General features: G+C 44.8%; 1 protein-coding gene across 1 annotated transcript in view; it reads right to left on the bottom strand.

Moving 5' to 3' along the window:
• The window catches only part of Kiaa0100 (KIAA0100 ortholog), a gene marked incomplete at its 5' end in the record, with an annotated part of 34,867 nt that extends 17,232 nt beyond the window's left edge, over positions 1 to 17,635 (bottom strand). The window contains 24 exon segments of the mRNA XM_005402743.2: positions 1,916 to 2,210; positions 3,533 to 3,735; positions 3,878 to 3,977; positions 4,145 to 4,335; positions 5,165 to 5,385; positions 5,491 to 5,609; positions 5,756 to 5,958; positions 6,083 to 6,274; positions 6,705 to 7,794; positions 9,733 to 9,938; positions 11,054 to 11,312; positions 11,448 to 11,611; positions 11,706 to 11,824; positions 13,046 to 13,191; positions 13,302 to 13,369; positions 13,605 to 13,729; positions 13,888 to 14,011; positions 14,597 to 14,786; positions 14,920 to 14,980; positions 15,381 to 15,499; positions 15,660 to 15,807; positions 16,096 to 16,145; positions 16,688 to 16,817; positions 17,557 to 17,635. Of these exon segments, the coding sequence (XP_005402800.1) occupies positions 1,916 to 2,210; positions 3,533 to 3,735; positions 3,878 to 3,977; positions 4,145 to 4,335; positions 5,165 to 5,385; positions 5,491 to 5,609; positions 5,756 to 5,958; positions 6,083 to 6,274; positions 6,705 to 7,794; positions 9,733 to 9,938; positions 11,054 to 11,312; positions 11,448 to 11,611; positions 11,706 to 11,824; positions 13,046 to 13,191; positions 13,302 to 13,369; positions 13,605 to 13,729; positions 13,888 to 14,011; positions 14,597 to 14,786; positions 14,920 to 14,980; positions 15,381 to 15,499; positions 15,660 to 15,807; positions 16,096 to 16,145; positions 16,688 to 16,817; positions 17,557 to 17,624 (4,591 nt within the window).
• Positions 17,636 to 17,676: the final 41 nt, after the last annotated feature.

Raw genomic sequence — 17,676 nt, 5'->3', positions numbered from 1 at the left:
AAAGATCACAGTCTCAAAGGGCAAGAACACATCCAGAGTCAAGCCTGCAATTTCTCTAGGTATGTAAAGGTTAGGACACATCCTCCCCATCCTGGAACTCCAGTCCAGCAACTCCACCCTACCCTTGACCCTTGAGGGTAAAATAAGGGTCAGCACTTTATTTTTTTCTCATGTTAGTAAAGCAACAGATTCCCAGCAGCAACTCAAAAATACTATGTAAGTGACAGCATTTTTTCTCTTAGGCACCTCAGGACTCTAGGATCTCCCCCGCTCCATTTTGTTCTTTTTACTTCTCGTATTATTTTACACGCTACTAGTCTATGACTGCTCCTTTCCACTTGAGACAACTTCACTGTTATCAGTGTCACTGTGTTCTATCTTCGCTGTCTTCTGTGATTATATCTCTAGACCCTCTTCATTCTCCCACATCTTAGTCTTTCCTAAAATTCATCTTTAACATCTTTCTTTTTCTTTCCTTCTTTCCTTCCTTCTTTCTCTCTCCTTCCTCCCTCCCTCCCTTCCTTCTTTCTTTTCTTCTTTCTTTCTTTCTCTCCCTTTCCCCAACTCTTTCTCTTTCCTTTTTCTTTAAGACCAGGGGACAGGACTGGGGATTTAGCTCAGCGGCAAAAGCGCCTGCCTGGCAAGCGCAAGGTCGAGAGTTCGGTTCCTGGTACCGGAGAAAAACCAAAAAAAAAAAAAAAAAAAGACCAGGGGACAGTCTGCAGTAGACTAGTCTGCTTGTGTTCAACATTCTATCTCTACCACTTACTCAACCATGACTTTGAGCAGTGGACTCTAACATCCACACGTCTCAGTATCTTTGTAAATTAATACTATCTCTAAGATTTTAGTGGAAATTTAATGAAATAATACATAAAAATGTTTTGCAGAGTACCCTCCACACAGGAAGCAATTATCTCTTTGGCTTACTCTCAGCTCTATGCTGAAACTCCCAACCTCTGTACCTCTAGCCCTGAGCTTTTAGACTCTTATTTCCAGCCATCTGTTAAGGCTGTCTAAACATACTACTGCCACAACTTCAGCATGTTCAAATCTGAACTCAACAACCCTAAAACATCCCCACATCTGTCTATGACTGCTAGTCTCATATGTGGAGACTATGGCTCTATTTTAGCCTATGGCTGTATTTCTTATCTTCTATATACACAGTAACATTTCTATCCATCTCATCACCATTCCCACTGCCTCTACCTAGTTCCAGCCCTTACTGACTCTTATTCAGATACCATAATAGTTTCTCAATTTGTCTACCCACCTTCAGTTTCTTCCTCTCCAGCACTCGTACACACCACTGCCAGATTTTTTTTCCTAAAAGGGAAGTTCTAATCATGGCACTCCTATGCAAAAACCTTCAGTATTTCACTATTCCCTACTCAGCAAAGATCAAAAGCTTCTTAGCCCTGTCAGTCTTTGCTGATCCTCCTCCATCCTCCCTTTCCATCATCTTCCCTTTCCTCACTCCATCCTTCTGCTACTCTGTCAACTAAATCCAAGTTTTCACTCTCCTTTGAACATGAGCTTTCCCAACTCCACTATTAATACAGGTTACTCCCTCTGTGTTGTTTGCCCTTCCTCTCCATTTTTACATGTTCAAACCATACTAAATCTTTAAAGTATAGCTAAACCTTTACAAACCCTTCCCTGATTACATTCCTTCCTTCACTTCAGTCAGAAATAACTACCACATTCTTTCATTCCTTTCATGTGGGACTAATCCCTTTCATGACCCTCTCAAACTCACTATAAACTTGCATTTTTCTATACTTATATAAGGCTAAAGTGGCCTAATAGGGAATACTAAGTTTCACCTCCAGCCTCGATACAGTCCTCAAACCTTTGTCCAAGCCCTTGTCAACATTGTAAACCTAAGCCGATAAAGTCTTGTCCAGCCTACCTCCTGATGACCCCTTATCGGGCCGTCCACTGAAGCTAGGAGTGTCGACATGAGGCGAGGCTAGGGCACTGGGTGGAACACCCCGCTTTGGCTTTTTGGTTGGCATCTGGGGATCAATCTTTAAACCCTTCAGGGCTTCAGTAGAAAGATTACGTTTGAGTACAGCTGCCTTTTTGTAGCCATCATATAAACCAAAGGCAATGTCCCGGTTGGTGGTTGTCCAGGAAATCCGTAAATCTACCAAGTACAGCTGGTGGGTATGAAAAGCAGGATCTCCATCTCGAGTAGAGAGCTCCTAAGAAACACGAAAAGGACCCCAGGCTAGAATGAACATTCCCACCACTGCTTCTAAACACAAATGCGAATGGAACAATACAAAGTCTATTCTAGAGGAGAAGGGAAGACCCTGGAGAAAGAAAAACTAAGTGGTCTTAGTTTAAATATTACATCCCAGCTATACCTAATGTATCTTCTTTTTTTTTTTAAATAGTACCAGGGATTGAACCCAAGTCCTTCACAATGAGCTACATCCCCAGAACTTTTTTATTTTAAAACAGGGCCTTCACTAAATTGCCTAGGCTGGGCTCAACCTTGAAATCCTCTGCCTCAGCCTTCCTGAGTGCTGGGATTACAAGGACGCACCACCATGTCCAGCTCTAATGCATTTTAAATAAGTCAGGGAATTTCAACTTAAAATCCTTCCCTAATTGGGGAAAAAAATCTATGCCAAATTAGGTGCTAGTAACGAACTTGTACTCTATATCCTGGACAAGCGACTATTTTACAAGGAAAGGGAAAAAAGGATTCTTCTAAAAGATGTTGGGAAGTTGGATGTGGTGGTGCATACCTGTAATCCCAGCAACTCTAGGTAGAAAGATTGCAAGTTCAAGCCTAGCCTGGAAAACTTAGCAACTCAGCAAAGCCCTGTCTCAAAATAAAAAATAAAAAGGGCTGTGGATATAGCTCAGTGTGGAAAAAAAAATGTTGAAGCAGCTAAACTAAGAGTATATTATAGATGACACATATGCTAGTAATATAGTTAGGGACCTTACCAGAAACTTAGCTTAAAATCTACTTCTATGGCCTGAATTAGGTGCTCTCCAAATTTACATGTTGAAGATCCAAACCCCAATGTGATGGTATTTGGAAATGGGAAGTACAGTAATTAGATTTCGATAAGGTCAGATGGAATCCTCATGACAAAGATTAGTGCTCTTATAAGAGATACCAGAGCACTTTCACATACACATCACACACCTGAGCACGTCTTCTCCTCCCCACCCCCTCTTCATTTGAGGACATAAGAAGGTAGCCATCCGCCAACCAAGAAGATAGTCTTCATCAGAACTAAGCCTAGGGGGCTGGGGATTTAGCTCAGCGGCAAAGCGCCTGCCTGGCAAGCGCAAGGTTGTGAGTTCAGTTCCCGGTACCGGAGAAAAAAAAAAAAAAAGAACTAAGCCTTGATGCCACCCTGATCTTGGACTTCCCAGCCTCCAAAACTGTGACAACTTTCTCTTTAAGCCATATGTGGTGTATAAGCAACCTTCATTAAGGCTGCTCAAGCAGACTGAGATATCTACTAATTTAACTAAGGTAACAGATTATGTCAGGGAGTACCTCCTCAGCTGTGCGGTTACTATGCCGTTGGTAGGTGAGGGAAGACAGGCTCAGCAGGTGGGTCTTTGTTATCAAGGGATCAAGGCAGTGATCAGCATTCTCTTCTGTGGGTGAGGCCATCAGGTGAACGGTCACCTGACTTAAGTCACTAACCATCTGGGTCACACTCCACTCAGAGATGAGGCGCCGCATCACTGTACCCGCTAAGAAAAGGAGGCATACAGAGTCCAGACAAATCAGTTTAGAAGGATAATTTGAGTCATTAAGGGAGAAGGTAATGGAACTGAGAAAGAAGAAATGGAAGAGGAACAGGCTAAAAGAAATGAAAGCAGTCTTTGCTCTTACCTTGAGGTATAAGTCGCTGAGTTCCCAGAGTGAAGACATGACCCTGACTACACTCAATCTGGATGCCCCGTTGCTGGGCAAATGAGGCCCAGTAATGCACCTGGAAACAGGAGAGCACCAGACTGAACAAAGAGGATGATTTGAGACCCAATACGAAATTAAGAGGATGATTAAGAGATCCAATACGAAAAATTAAAATAAACTAAATTAAATTTTTCAAACGAAGGAAGGGGAATGAAGTTAAGATGTCAGTCATTAAAGCCTTACCTGCAGCTGGGGGAAAAGTGCAGTACAGGAAAGCTGCTTATAGTGCTGGCCAAGTTTCTTCTTGCTGGGCTTCAGGTTGTTAAAGAGCTTTCCTCTGCAGATAGGCCTTGTGACGCTAGTCCAAGTTGCCCAGAAATTTTGCATCCAGCGCAGGGTACTACTATATAGCAGAATTCGGGGCTGGGATATTGCTGCAAAGAAAAGGACAGGTATGTTTCAGCTAATGCTGACACACACAGCTGTGGCTAAATCCTTCCCTACTTCAGGTTTTAGAGGTTTAAAAATCCAAACAGCACCCAATCTCATACTCAGTATCCCTATCATCTTCTTTTGAGCTGTTTGTTTCCACCTACGCTACATGCCCACCCCAAATTCTTATGCTGAAATCTTAAACCCTAAGATAAAAGAAGAGAAGTGGGCCTCTAGGAGGTGATTAGATCATGAGGGCAAAGCCTTCATGAATAGCATTAATGTCCTTATAAATAAAGTCCAAGGGAAATAACTAGCTCCTTCCACTATGAGGGAGGAAGGTGCCATCTATAAGGAATGGGCCCTCGATAGTGAACAAGCCAGTATTTTGATTTTAAACTTCCTGAGCTCCAAACCTACAAGAAACAAATGTTTGTTGTTTATAAGCCATCTAATTTATGGTACTGTCCTTGTTTGGGTTTTTTTGTGTGTGTTTTTGTCTCTTTGAGACAGGGTTTTGCTATGCAATTCAGGCTGGCCTTGAACTCACTTTGTAGCCCAGGCTGGCCTCAAATTCAGTGATCCTCCTCCCTCAGCCTCCTGAGTGCTGGGATTACAGGTGTGTGCCACCATACCTGGCCAATTTATGATATGGTTACAGAGGTCTAAAAAGACACAAACTTCTCTCCCCTCACTCAAATTTCCAGATCCAAATTCTCCCCTGCTCTTCTCCTATCTGTCTTCCTTTAAGCTGAAACCCTCAGTTCCCAAACCCTCCTCCAAGCCCTCTTCCAAGCCCTCCCTCCCCATTGCCCCAGACCCAAGCCTCACTCCCACTGTGTCGAGTCAGATCCATCTTGATGGAGAGATTGAGGTTCTCAGAGCGGAAGGCCCGGTAGGAGTCATGGAGTTGGCCCAAGGGTACCTCAGGCAGGAACTCTGGGGCCCTCAGAGTGACACCATGGTGGTCATGGGGGTTCCCGTGGCACAGCCACTGCAGGTCCAGTGTCATGCAGAGGTCAGGCAGGTGAAGGAAGCAGCAGTCGTCATACCTGCCTCACAACGGAGCCCCAACCCTCAGTGACCTGGTCACTTGCCACCCCTTGGCTCTTCCCCTCTCCCTCCACCCGGAGACCCTCACCCTTCATTCCACTCACTTGGAGGCTGTTCGTACATTGATATCCAAGTCACCTTTGAACACAAACTGACCAGGTTTCCAGTGAAAAGAAAGGTGGTTCCATTCCCAGTGCATATTTTCAGTTGTATTGTATGGATCCTATAACCATTCCAAGAACTTGATGAAATACAGGTAAGAGAACCATCTTCATATCCCAAAACAGTACTTTTCTCTCTACCCACACCTGCTGTACAGGTCCCAACCATACCCTCCTAGTAGGAAAATAACTCCCAGGGACCCTTCACCTCAGTGGCCAGTTGGTGCAGGTTTGCCTGTTCAATGTCCATGTGCCAGTCCCCGTGGAACAGAAGACGACTTTTGTCCCACCAGGGCAAGGGTGGGCTGGGGTCCGCTGAGGGCTTGGTTAAGAGATCCACACATTGGCCAATCAATGTCCAGGCTGGATCCCAGCATGGACCCCACACCACCGTGTACTGGAAGATTTCCGCTAGCACAGAGAAACAAAGGATATAGCTTGTAACAGAATGTCACCCTGCTCTTCCTCCTTCATTCCAAAAGTGCCCAGCCACCACAAATATCCCTTAGCAAAATCAAATGCCCTCTCTACTCACAGTGGAAGTCATGGTAGAACTTGAGCGGAGGCATGTTTCTCTCTACTGCCACGTTACCCCATGGAAGCCCCAAGTGCAGTATCTGACGTCTACGGGAGCAAGGCTGACCACTCTGCTCTGTGCCCACAAGTCGACCCATCAGCCTCCAGTCACGGATCTCAAACAAGTACCGTGGATAGTCTCTGATCCGAACTGTTATAGGGAAGATACATATAACTATCCCAGAGGCTGTCTTAGCACTCTCAGGAATTTTTCCCCCCTTGTCACCCCTATTACCCATGTGCATTTACAAATTCAACTGAGTAAACAAGGGCTGACAGCTGGTAAGGAGCAAGACTTAGAAAGGTCACAGAGACTCTAGAGAAGGTGAGAAACAGTATTGAGATCCAAGAACCACAATAACCTCAAAGATGACTGTGCTAGTTGTCTCTTTATGTCAGCCAAGCACTTTCAGGGTGAAATTCAGGAACAAAGAAAGAAAGGGCAAGTCCATCCATCTCATTCCACCCAATCAAAAACAGCCACAGTTCCCAAAAACAACCTAGGTCTTCTATAACCACTCAGCTTCCCTCCAGCTCCAACAGCAAACACTGGGCTCCACAAAAACAGAAGCACTACTTACCTAGAAAGGTCTTAACATTGCACTTGACCATGCGACACCACTGAATGACGAGATCCATTCCTTCAGCAGGAAAAGGGCTACCTGGATCAAGCTCTCGAACCTGCTCTACCACACGCTCAGGCCCATGGAAGGAGGAATCTGCCAGAGCAACTAGCTCCAGCCCTACCAGGCTCCATGTGAGCAATGCCCTGCGCATGGGTGTGTTGCCATAAAGACGACGAGAGCGCTGGATGTAGATTTCTATGTTTTTGCGTTCTAAAGAGGCATAGAGCTCCTCAATCTTTCGGGCTGGCAGTAACTCTCCATGCTGTTTCCGAAGGGCAGCCACTTTGGCATCTAGCAGTTGCAGCCTTTTTGCACTCTCCTTACTTTCATCCTTCATCAGTTCATAGTTGTCATGAAGTTTCACTTCAAAAACATCATCCAGAAAAATCCATGAGAAGTGCTGAACCTTCAACAGCAAATCAGGTGGGAGTTGGGCAGGGCTTGGAGAAGTCCAAGCATGAGTCCCTCGATGCAGCCCCTTCAGCCATTTTTGAACCCCCACAGCTTCATCTAGAGTTCTAGAGAAGTCATACTGGTAAGGGAACTCCACTGAGACTGAGCCAAGGGAGAGAAGCCAAACACGGTTCCGGAGGGTCTGCAGTGCAGGAAAGGGGTTCCGGTGGAGAATCATCTCCTCCAGCTCAGGAAGCAGCTGTACCTCCACCTCCTTAAAGTTGAAGATGCTATTGCCATCAAAGCCAGCAGCCAGCTCTGGGCAGTAAGCCTGTAATGAACCTCCATGCCGACTCAGTGACACACTCTCCGCAGCCAGGGTAATGAACTTATCCTCAGCTACAAAGGCAGTCAGTTTGGCTGTGCTCACCTCCAGTGTCAGGTTTAGCAGCCGCCTTGGTAGAGATGGCTCAGGGAGATGTTCTGTCTCAGAAGTGGGTCCTGGAGTCTCCAGTGTAAGGGATGGAACAGTCTCAGAAAACACAGTGGCTCTTAGTAGGTCTCGGCACTGCAAGGTGGCCAGGACATGCTGGTACAGGTACATATGATCTGGGGGGCTCCAGAGTAAAGTCAGACCTGCACCACACTGAACCTTTAAGGAACAAGAGAAAGGGATCTGTCAGTCACTGTATCTCAGAACAGTAGAGATGGCAAGGATTACTCAAGGACTAGCTCTACCAGGAAGTCTTTCCTGAGTAAACACATTAATTACTGCCTTCCTTTGTTCCCCTTAATATTAACACACTGAGTTACCAGTTGTGACTTATCTTACACTTAATAGCACTTACACTTTACAATCTCATTTGGATTGTAAATTGTCTGAGAACAGGGGCCATGTGTTTTAATTTTTAAATAGCTATTATAGTACCTTCACTAAACACAGCAGGTACTCAATAAATCTATTGGTTTCCAGCACTCAGGAGGCTGAAGCAGGAGGATCATTTCGAGTTCGAGACCAGCCTGTGCTACAAAGTGAGTTCAAGGCCAGCCTGAACTGCACAGTGAGACCCTGTCTCAAAAAAAAGCCAAACTATTGGTTTCGTGTTTCTGCTCCTGAGTTACCATTTGATTAACACTCTAATAACCACTGAAATTTGAAGTGTTTCATGAACTGATTGTATCTCAACTTAATTCTTAAAAGGTAGTATAAAAAGCAGTCATTACAACCGAGTAATTGACTTATGGCCTCAAGAAAAGGAGTAAAATCTTCATCATCTTGAAAAACAGAGTCAATTCTGAATATGTAAGTGCACAGAAAAAATTAAAATTCTCGGTCAGAAATATTCTCTCAAGTTCCAGTTCCTGAAAACAAGAACCTCTTCGGTTTCCAAAGTAATGTGAAGTCTGGGGCCGGGGATAAAGCTCAGCAACACAAGCACCTGCCTGGCAAGCGCGGTCCTGAGTTTGATTCCCAGTACCAAAAAAAAAAAAAAAAGAAATGTGAAGTCTGAAAAAACAGGAAAGAGCCAGGCATGGTGGTACACACCTGTAATCACAGCACTAGGGAGGCTGAGGCAGGAAGATTGCCATGAATTCGAGGCCAGCCTGGGCTACACAGTGAGTTCAAGGCCAGCTTGAACTACACAGTGAGACCCTGTCTCAAAAAAACAACAAACAAACAAAAAAAACTTGCTCCTATCTTCAGATCACTTCTAGCTCTCTCAGGAAAATGACACCAGATTTCTTTTTTTTTCTTGTCTTTTCTGAAACAGGGTTTTGGTTATGTGGCCCAAGCTGGCATCAAACTAGCTGCTTATGCCTCAGCCTTCACCACAGCCAGTTCAAATTATTCTTCTTGTGGTTGGGTAGGGAGAAGCGTGAGACAGGGTCTCATTATATAGTTTAGGCTGGCCTTAAACTCACAATGTTGTCTGGGTTGACCTCAAACTCAAGGTGATTCTCCTGCCTTAGCCTCCCAAGTGCTGGAATTATAGGCATATGCCACCACACCCAACTAGATCATTATTTTTTAAAAGCCTCATATTTTTCAGAGATATACACTAAAATATTTACAGTTGAAATTATATGTCTATCATCTTCAGAATAATCCCAGAGCCTTGCCAGGTACATATCTGTAATCCCAGCTATTTTACAAGCTGAGGCAAGAGAATTGCAAGATAAAGGCTAACCTGGGCAATTTAGTAAGAGCTTATCTCAAAAAAATAAAAAGGCCTGGGGAGGTAGGGTTTAATTCCCAATACCACAAAACAGTCATAATAATCCCAGAGCCTGGGACAGAGAAGACTTGTAGGTAAAACAAGTTAAGTCACTGACAACAAGTTGAATTGATAATTACTGAAGCTGGATATAGGAAAACTCAAACATTCTCTCCGATTTTGTGTACATTTTTAATTCCACAGTTTAGAACAGAAGTGAAAATGTACAGAACAAGCTCCCCAAAAAGAAAAAACAAGTGTCATGTTTTTTTCGGATGAGGTAAGTCTCACAGAATGAGTCCTAAGGACTGAGAAAGGCTTCAAGCAGGGAGAAAGGGGACCACTCGGGCCCCACCCTCCCACAGGCACCTTACCTCTAGCGACCGTATGCTGCTGTGATAGGTGAGGGAGAGCATGGAGAGGCGGAGCACTGGAGTAGGAATATCAGGAGCCTTGCAACAGGGTTGCATCTTCTCTGTGACTGATTTCACCAGTGTAAGCACAAGCCCCTGAATCCCCACAGTGGATGTCTCAGCACTGCCCAGGACTGTCAGTGTGTCCAGTCGTACCTCAGAAGCACCTAACATCCAGAAACCATGTCAGCACTGGTTCTCAGTTCTCAAACACCAACTTCCCCTGTCACTCTCCATTTTTACTTATCCCCTTTATTTTAATTATCTTTATCCTGGTTTCTCTATGTTTATTTCTCATTTCTTAGGGAAATTTTTCCTTTCACCTCTTTAATTAAACCTGGTAGAGCCCAAGAAGTTCTCTAACTCCTACAAATTCCCCAAAAATGTATCATTCACTATCTAGAACTTTACACAAGGAAATAAAAAGCAACACAACTCATTCTCTTGAAAACATCAAGGCTAAGTCTTTTTCTTATATGTCTTGCTTTTAATAACTGCCTTTCATAAGCCCTTAAGAAATAGCAATAGGCCAAGTGTGGTGGCACACTCCTGTAATCCCAGCACTCGGAAGGCTGAGGCAGGAGGATCGCTGACAGTCTGAGGCCACCCTGGGCTACATAGTGAGTTCAAGGTCAGCCTGCACTACACAATGAGACCCTGTCTCAATTAAAAAAAAAAAAAAAGAAAAGAAATAGCAAGAGCCCCAGGCATAGTGTTGGGTGGTGCATGCCTGTAATTTCAGCACTTTGAGAAGCTGAGGCAGGACTGCAAGTGTGAGCCAAGCTTACACAACTTAACAAGATCCTGTCTCAAAATAAAAAAAGGTTGGCTGAAGACTATAATGTTCAATGTAAAGGCCCCAGCTCCAACAAAAAAAGACGAAGAAGAAAAAGAAGGGCAAGGAGAAAGGGAAGGAGAAAAAGAGAAGAAGAACAAAAAGAGCAAGCAACAGATGTGTAATTACAGTGCTCTGGGAGACTGAGGCAGAAAAATTGTAAATTCAAGTCCAGCCTGGGCAATTTTAGCAACTTAACAAGACCTTGTCTCAAATTAAAGAGGGCTCAAAATGTAGCTCAATGCAAAGGCCTTGGGTTCAATCCCTAGTACCAGAAAAAAAAAAGAAGACAAAAACCCGATAGTTAAACAAAAATTACATCTCATGCTTCTAATTAGAAACATTCCAGATAATCAGCTTCATTAAATGACAAGGAACAGACTGAGCCAGCATAATCTGCTCTGTTATATACTACTCACTTCAGTACAGACTGCCTGTCTCACTTACCGACCAGAGAAGAAAGACTGAACAAGTTCATGTCTTCTACCTTGAAATCCACCTTCCACAGTAATGTCACAGATTCCCCAAATGAAGATTCCCTAGAGATAGCTGATCTCCCAGACTGTGGACTCATCAAGGATAAGACACGAGACAGACACTGGGCACAAGTGTCTGATGCTTCTACCTGAAGTCCTCGGATAGTACAATCAAGAAAAAGGGTATCTGACTGGGTGCTGGACAGCCCCAGAGGCTGGTTGTAGCTACCCTAGAAAAGAAGTGGAGGAACTCAATGAAAGCATGCAGGTAAGTTTTGCAATTCCCTTATGCCAAGAAATGCTCAATGCTTTAAGTATGTCAGGATAGGAAGTTATAAAAGCCCTACTCACCAGTCTCCACTCACCTGTAATGTAAAAGAGTCCAGGACAAGCGCTTCACCCCAAACATGCATATTGGGTGGGTGTGGTGCCCGCTGAATGTGAGAGTCACTGCCCACACGCCAGCAGAGGTGGTCGACAGTTAAGACACCTCGCTGATGGATGCTTTGTGGCCTGAGGTGCTGGTAATCTGAAAAAAGGTGAGAAAGAGTTCTATTAAGCCACTCTGGCTGCCTCTGACGGTCCCTTTTAATTCTTATTCCCTTTCTATCCCAGAGACTTACCCAGAGAGATGGAATTGAATCCCAAGGCAAAAGGTGGTGTATCTCCTAGCTGAATGGAAATGTTGACATTGGAGAGGGAGGTGCTGAAGATAATGGGAGCCAGGATTTGAGGGAAGAGTCTACACGGGAATAAGATATTGATTTTATTGCTGTTCCAGTACAGGAGGTTGAACCCAGGGCCTTCATGCTAAGCTACAAATCCAACCCTTTTTTATTTTTTATTTTGAGACAAGGTCTTGCTAACAGACTAAGTTTCCCAGGCTGGAAACTTAGTGATAGAGCTGAACTTAAGTGATAGAGAGTCTTTTTTTTTTTTTTTTTTCCTTTGTCTTTTTGAGACAGGGTCTCACTATGCAGTTCAGGCCAGCCTTGAGCTCACTTTGTAGCCCAGGCTGGTCTCGAACTCGAAACGATCCTTCCGCCTCAGCCTCCCGAGTGCTGGGATTACAGGAGTGCGCCACCACACCCGGCTCGATAGAGAGTCTTGAGATGATTTTTTTTTTTTTTTTTAGTCTTGAGATGATTTTGAGAGCTTCAGCAAGCTGCTCTATGATAGGAATTAATTTCCATATCAAACAATAATGTGTTAGGTATGGTGGTACATGCCTATAATTCCAGCACTCTGGGAAGCTGAGGTAGGAAGACTGTAAGTTTGAAGAGGAAGTTTGGTTTTGATGTGACTCTTTGGCATAGTGATGACTACAAAGTCGAAGACTAAACTTGCTCCCAATGTTAATCTGCAGGAACCTTGAACCACATGAAATTGCCATCTTCATAGTCAATCTGGTGAATATCAGCATAGCACATGATTTAACCTAATATAACCAAAAAATATCATTTCCAAACCATTAGGTTCTATGTGTAGTACAATGAAAGTACTATACAAAGACAGAAATGGTTCTGCAGACCTGCCACTGTCTTCTTATAACCTAAGGCATACAAGACTCTCTATATCACTTAAGTTCAGCTCAACAAATGCTCACTTTGTGTAAGGCGTGGTGCTAGGCACTAAGAAAACAAAAATGAAGACATCTCCCTGCTATCAGGAGTCTGATCTAATGGGGAAGATATATAAAACAGAATTGCTTTTGAGGCTGAGATTTAGAAGGAGCAAACACAGAGGCTGAGGCAGGAGGACTGTTGCGAGTTCGAGATCAGCCTGGGCTTCAAAGTGAGCTCAAGGCCGGCCTGAACTGCATAGTAAGACCCTGTCTCAAAGACACACATAGGAAAAAAAAAAAAAAAGGAACAAACAGTCAAATATATAGTTCACACAAGATGGCACGTGTACCAAAAGAATCCACCTGATAAGACAGAGGTTGAAGAAAGATTAAATGAACCTTTTTTTCCTTTGCTTAAGAACAGGTGAACTAGACCCTTGAGTCTCCAGTGCTAGCATGTGCAGCCAATGAGAAAATTCTTGGTGCCGGTAATGAATGATACACGTGTTCAGAAGTAGAGAGGCTGAGAGATCAATAGTGGTCACCTGAAAATTAGAAAACCAGAACTGTGGGCTTGAGTTTTATTTCATTAACTTAGTAACACTATTTGAGAAAGCAGAGAAAGAAACAATTCTTGATACTACAGTCATCATACCTGCACACTAGCCTTGAGGGAGTTGAGGCAGACAATGCGCTGGCGACTCTGGGATAGCAACAACCCATCTATAAGAGATCAGAAGACACATCAGAGGAGAGCAAAGTGAGGGCAAGAAGTAAAACTAGGAGAGTATGAAAGGCAGGCAAGGCAGTCACCAACACTGTGAGTTGGGGCTATTTTCTTTCAGTATGTTTCCCCTTCTCCTTCCAATACTGATACTTAAGGAGATTGTGTAGGACAAGAGCAAAGAGAGTGCCTGGTCTTCCTATTCTGTCAGTACCAGTAACCCCATTCATGAACCTTCCAGTAGGAGTTCAGTGTTCATCTGTGCCATATCAGAGTTTGCGGTGAAGCTTCTCAGAGGCAGTTGATCCTCATCACGGTGGTAGAGGAAATGTAGCAGCTTCAGTGTCCAAGTCAGGTGCCTGGCCAGAGACAGATTCCAGCTCAGAAAGACATGGAATGCCACTCGTACTTCCTTTCTCCTTACAGATAAGATCACTGCATCTGCTAGACTGGCTATGAAGATCACCGCATATGACGAACATTATCATTCTCAATACTCTGTCAAAATAGACCTCACCTCTTTTGACTATTCATGGACAAGACCACACTTGTGTTCTCCATCTTCAACTTCACCTGGTCTGGCAGCTGCTGGAGGAGGTACAGGCCAGGAAGCACTGGCTCAGCCAAATTCTCTGTCTCCTCTGGCAATATGAATACATAACATAAGAGCCATCAACCTTTAACACTCTCAATTTCTCCAAGAAGCCCTCTCTCTTTGGCCAAATCTTGCCAAATAAAGAAGGCTACGAAAATGCCTAAGCAAAGCCACAAGGCAAATACACCACAGAACCCAGTACCCGATGTACTCCCTTCCCCAGAATATAAAAACCAAACAGTATGGGAGCAGGTTGGTATCACAGACAGAATATGGACTTAAGGGCCAAATAATTTAAACCTCATTTTGAGTACTGACTAGCTATGAGACCTCAAGTCAAATTACCTAACTAACCATTCTGGGCTTCAGTTTCTTTACCTATGAAAGGCTGAGGATTTAGTCAGAAAACATATACAAAACACACAGTACAGTTCTGATTCATGATGGGTATCCACTTGAATGTTAGTTCTTTCACTCACCACAAAGGCCCTATTTCCCCTATCCTCAGTGTCAAAGGCCATGGTAACTAACAACTCAAACCTAAACGAGTAGTGGAACTACTGTTTTTTTCTACTTCCAAAATAACCCCTGAGAACAATGCAGCCAAGAAGCTCAATGATCGGAGCTTTACCTGAACAGGAAACAGGCTTGGATACCAGGCTTGAGCCCTGACACAGGAGCTGACTATGGAAGAGGCCCTCATGTAGTTCAGCATGGAGTGTCCACACATCCACAGTGACAGCCTTCAGATGTCTACTGCTGATGCCCACCTTGAGACACAGGTCCAGAGCCAGGGAGAGTTCCACTAGGCAGGTGTCCTCCTACAGAGAAAATTAGCCTCTAAGATGTCCACAGGAAGCCCATAAAGACACAGAATCTAAAATGTAGGCCCTAAGTGCCTTCATACCATAGCAGGAAATGAGGCATTAGAATCACCACTGCATATTCACTCACCAGCTGACCACTCTTCAGAACTTTGCTGTTGATCTTAGATAAGCTTACTTCACAGATTAGCCTAGGCAAAGAAAAAGATTAAGAGCAGTTGGTTGGTCCCCTTTCCTCATCATTTATTTCCAATCAAACTCTGTTGGCTAGAAAGAACAAGGCAAGCAGAAAGACCACTCCTCCAAGTTCACAGAATAGCCGGGCATGGTGGCGCACACCCGTAATCCCAACACTCAAGAGGCTGAGGCAGGAGGATCGTTGTGAGTTTGAGACCAGCCTGGGCTACAAAGTGAACTCAAGGCCAGCCTGAGCTGCATATCGAGACCCTGTTTCAAAAAAGACCAAAAAAAAAAAAAAAGTTCATAGAATAATTTGATGCTTTGATAATGAGGAGGACCTGATATCCATCTTCCCTGAAGCAACCCAAGGCAAGAATGAGACCCTACCAGACCCTCTTTCACCCACCTTACCTCTTCCCATCACTATCCAAAAGAAATCTGCTTCTACTGATCTGAATGTGCCACAAGGACTCAGAGGTAGCCACCTTGAGAACCATGATGTTTATAGCATCTACATGAATGGAGAATAGCTGGAAAGAATGAACAAAAATTAATGTCAAGAAAATTCCCTTTCTTTCCAGCTGAGAGAGGCAGATCTTAGCATTATGCCCACAAAATAGAAAAATCCACCCACAACTCTAATGCCAACTCTCCCCGGAGTATAGTAAAGAACAGAAGTAGTAGTCTCACTTGGCAGAAGATCTTCAATAAGGATGGGCTGAAAGACAGTTCTTTTTGATCCACCCCAGTTCTCTGTGAGAATGGGGCAGACAGGCCAGTAACCTTCTGTAGGTCTGTTCTGATGCGTACTTCTCCAAAGCACAACGCCACATAGTGTCTGCCCAAAAGAGAAACCTTAATGCCACTGGGTCTATCCCTCCATAGCAGTCTCCTCTCCTCCCTCACACTCTCCAATGTCCCCAGAAACATAACTCAAATCACAGAGGACAGTCTCTGAGCAATTATCAACAACAGTCTCATAAGGTAATAGCACTCAGACTAACAAGGAGACTCCAGTAAATATGTCTCTCCCTTTTTGGGCTGAGAGAACTCTATAGAAGAATCTTATTCTGTGAAAACCCTAGGACATTCCCCAAGGGGAGAAGTAAGGATATGAGGTACTCACGGCAGGTCATGGCTAAGGAGTTTGCTGGAAATCCACAAGTTATCAATTTCCTACAAGAGTGAGGGAAAAAGCTCTGCACCCTAGTTGCTCAGTAAGCAGTCAGCAGCTTAACAAGCCAGGAAGGGTTCTGGGTCACAGAAAAGCAGGAAGTGCTATCCACCCTTTTACTAAATACACCCCATTCCATTTCTATGGGTTTCCTGCTCAGCACTTGGGATTTAGTTCCTCATAATGATGTTAGTTGCACTTGCTTAGTGTTTCTTTTTTATGGATATGCTGTCCTGTCTCCCCTCTTAAATTAGAACAGTAAGCTTTCCTAGCTGCTGTTATCTTTACTCCTGTATCTTTTTTATGTGTCCTGGACACTTTGTGCCCTATTAACATTTTTTAACTCAACAACTTGCATCAATCCCAGTGGTCCCCAACCAGCTCTAAAATCATTTTAGCAAAAGAAATAGCAAGGGGTGGGGCCAACTAGAAAAGTTAGCAGGATTTTTTTTTTTCCAAAGGAACGTAAAAGTTGAAATTCAACTGGATCAACCTTTCCACCATCCCCATCCCCATCCACTCGGGGGTTTTTCCCACAACTCACCACTGTTTGCTGGTGCTGCTGAAACTTAAGACTGACATTCTGAATCCAAAAAAAGCGGAAAGAGCCAATCTTTAGTTCCGCCTGCAGCTTCCGCTGACACCACCTGGTGGCCAACCGTACTACAAGCCACCTACAGAAAAATCCCTGTGAGTTCATAAGACCCTCTCCCAAGGCTCCCATACCCTCTGTTGGTGCTAGAAGACCTTCCAAGAATAGTATTCCACAGCTGGATTTTCTGGGCAACTCTCCAGTCTCCAAAAGAACCTCTCCGGCACACTCATTCTGCCGCACTAACCAGGACCTTAGCCCCGAATGACCCCTCCACCCAGACGAAACCAGATAAACATCTCCACCCTCTACGAAGAGGACAAAAAAAAAAAAAAAAGCAACCCCTCAAATCTTCAGGAACCCGAAGTAGAACGAAAAGGACCCAATAGGACTCAAAGCGGAGGCAATCATGTCAAATGTGCCATCACACACTTTCCAGGGGTCTGTCTTTGCCCCCACCCCGCAGACAGGTGTCCGCGGGAAAGCACTGCGAGTGTCATCGGCCAGCTCAAAAGCAGCTCTCCCGGCTCGGCCAGTCCTCCTGGCCGCGGGCTCCAGGGCAAGGCTGCAGGACCCCTTCGCGTTCAGTTAAGGGCTTGTGGGAGACCACCGCGCAAGGCCCCTTCCTCCACACACCTCTCCAGTTCGGAATCTAGGCATTCCCCGTTCTCCCCGTGACTCGTACCTCACCCCGCAGCTCCGCCCGCACTCCTGTCCACGATCTAACCCCCTCCGCCTCCCGCGCCCGAAGAGTGCGCGCCCCCTCCTCAGTCTCTTCCTCTCCCTCCCCTCCCCCCACTGCTGCGGGGGAAGGCCCTCACCGGCCTAGGAAGAGGGCGCTAAGCGCAGCCAGCAGCAAGACCAACAGCGCAGAGAGAAGCAGAGGCATTTAGGTCCGGGTCCGGCCCGGCCTGGCCCCGGCCCCCGCCATGCCGGGCCCC

The sequence above is a fragment of the Chinchilla lanigera genome, unplaced genomic scaffold, assembly GCF_000276665.1.
Source record: "Chinchilla lanigera isolate Chin_1 unplaced genomic scaffold, ChiLan1.0 scaffold00080, whole genome shotgun sequence".
Taxonomy (NCBI): domain Eukaryota; kingdom Metazoa; phylum Chordata; class Mammalia; order Rodentia; family Chinchillidae; genus Chinchilla; species Chinchilla lanigera.
This window is presented reverse-complemented; position numbering and strand designations above follow the sequence as displayed.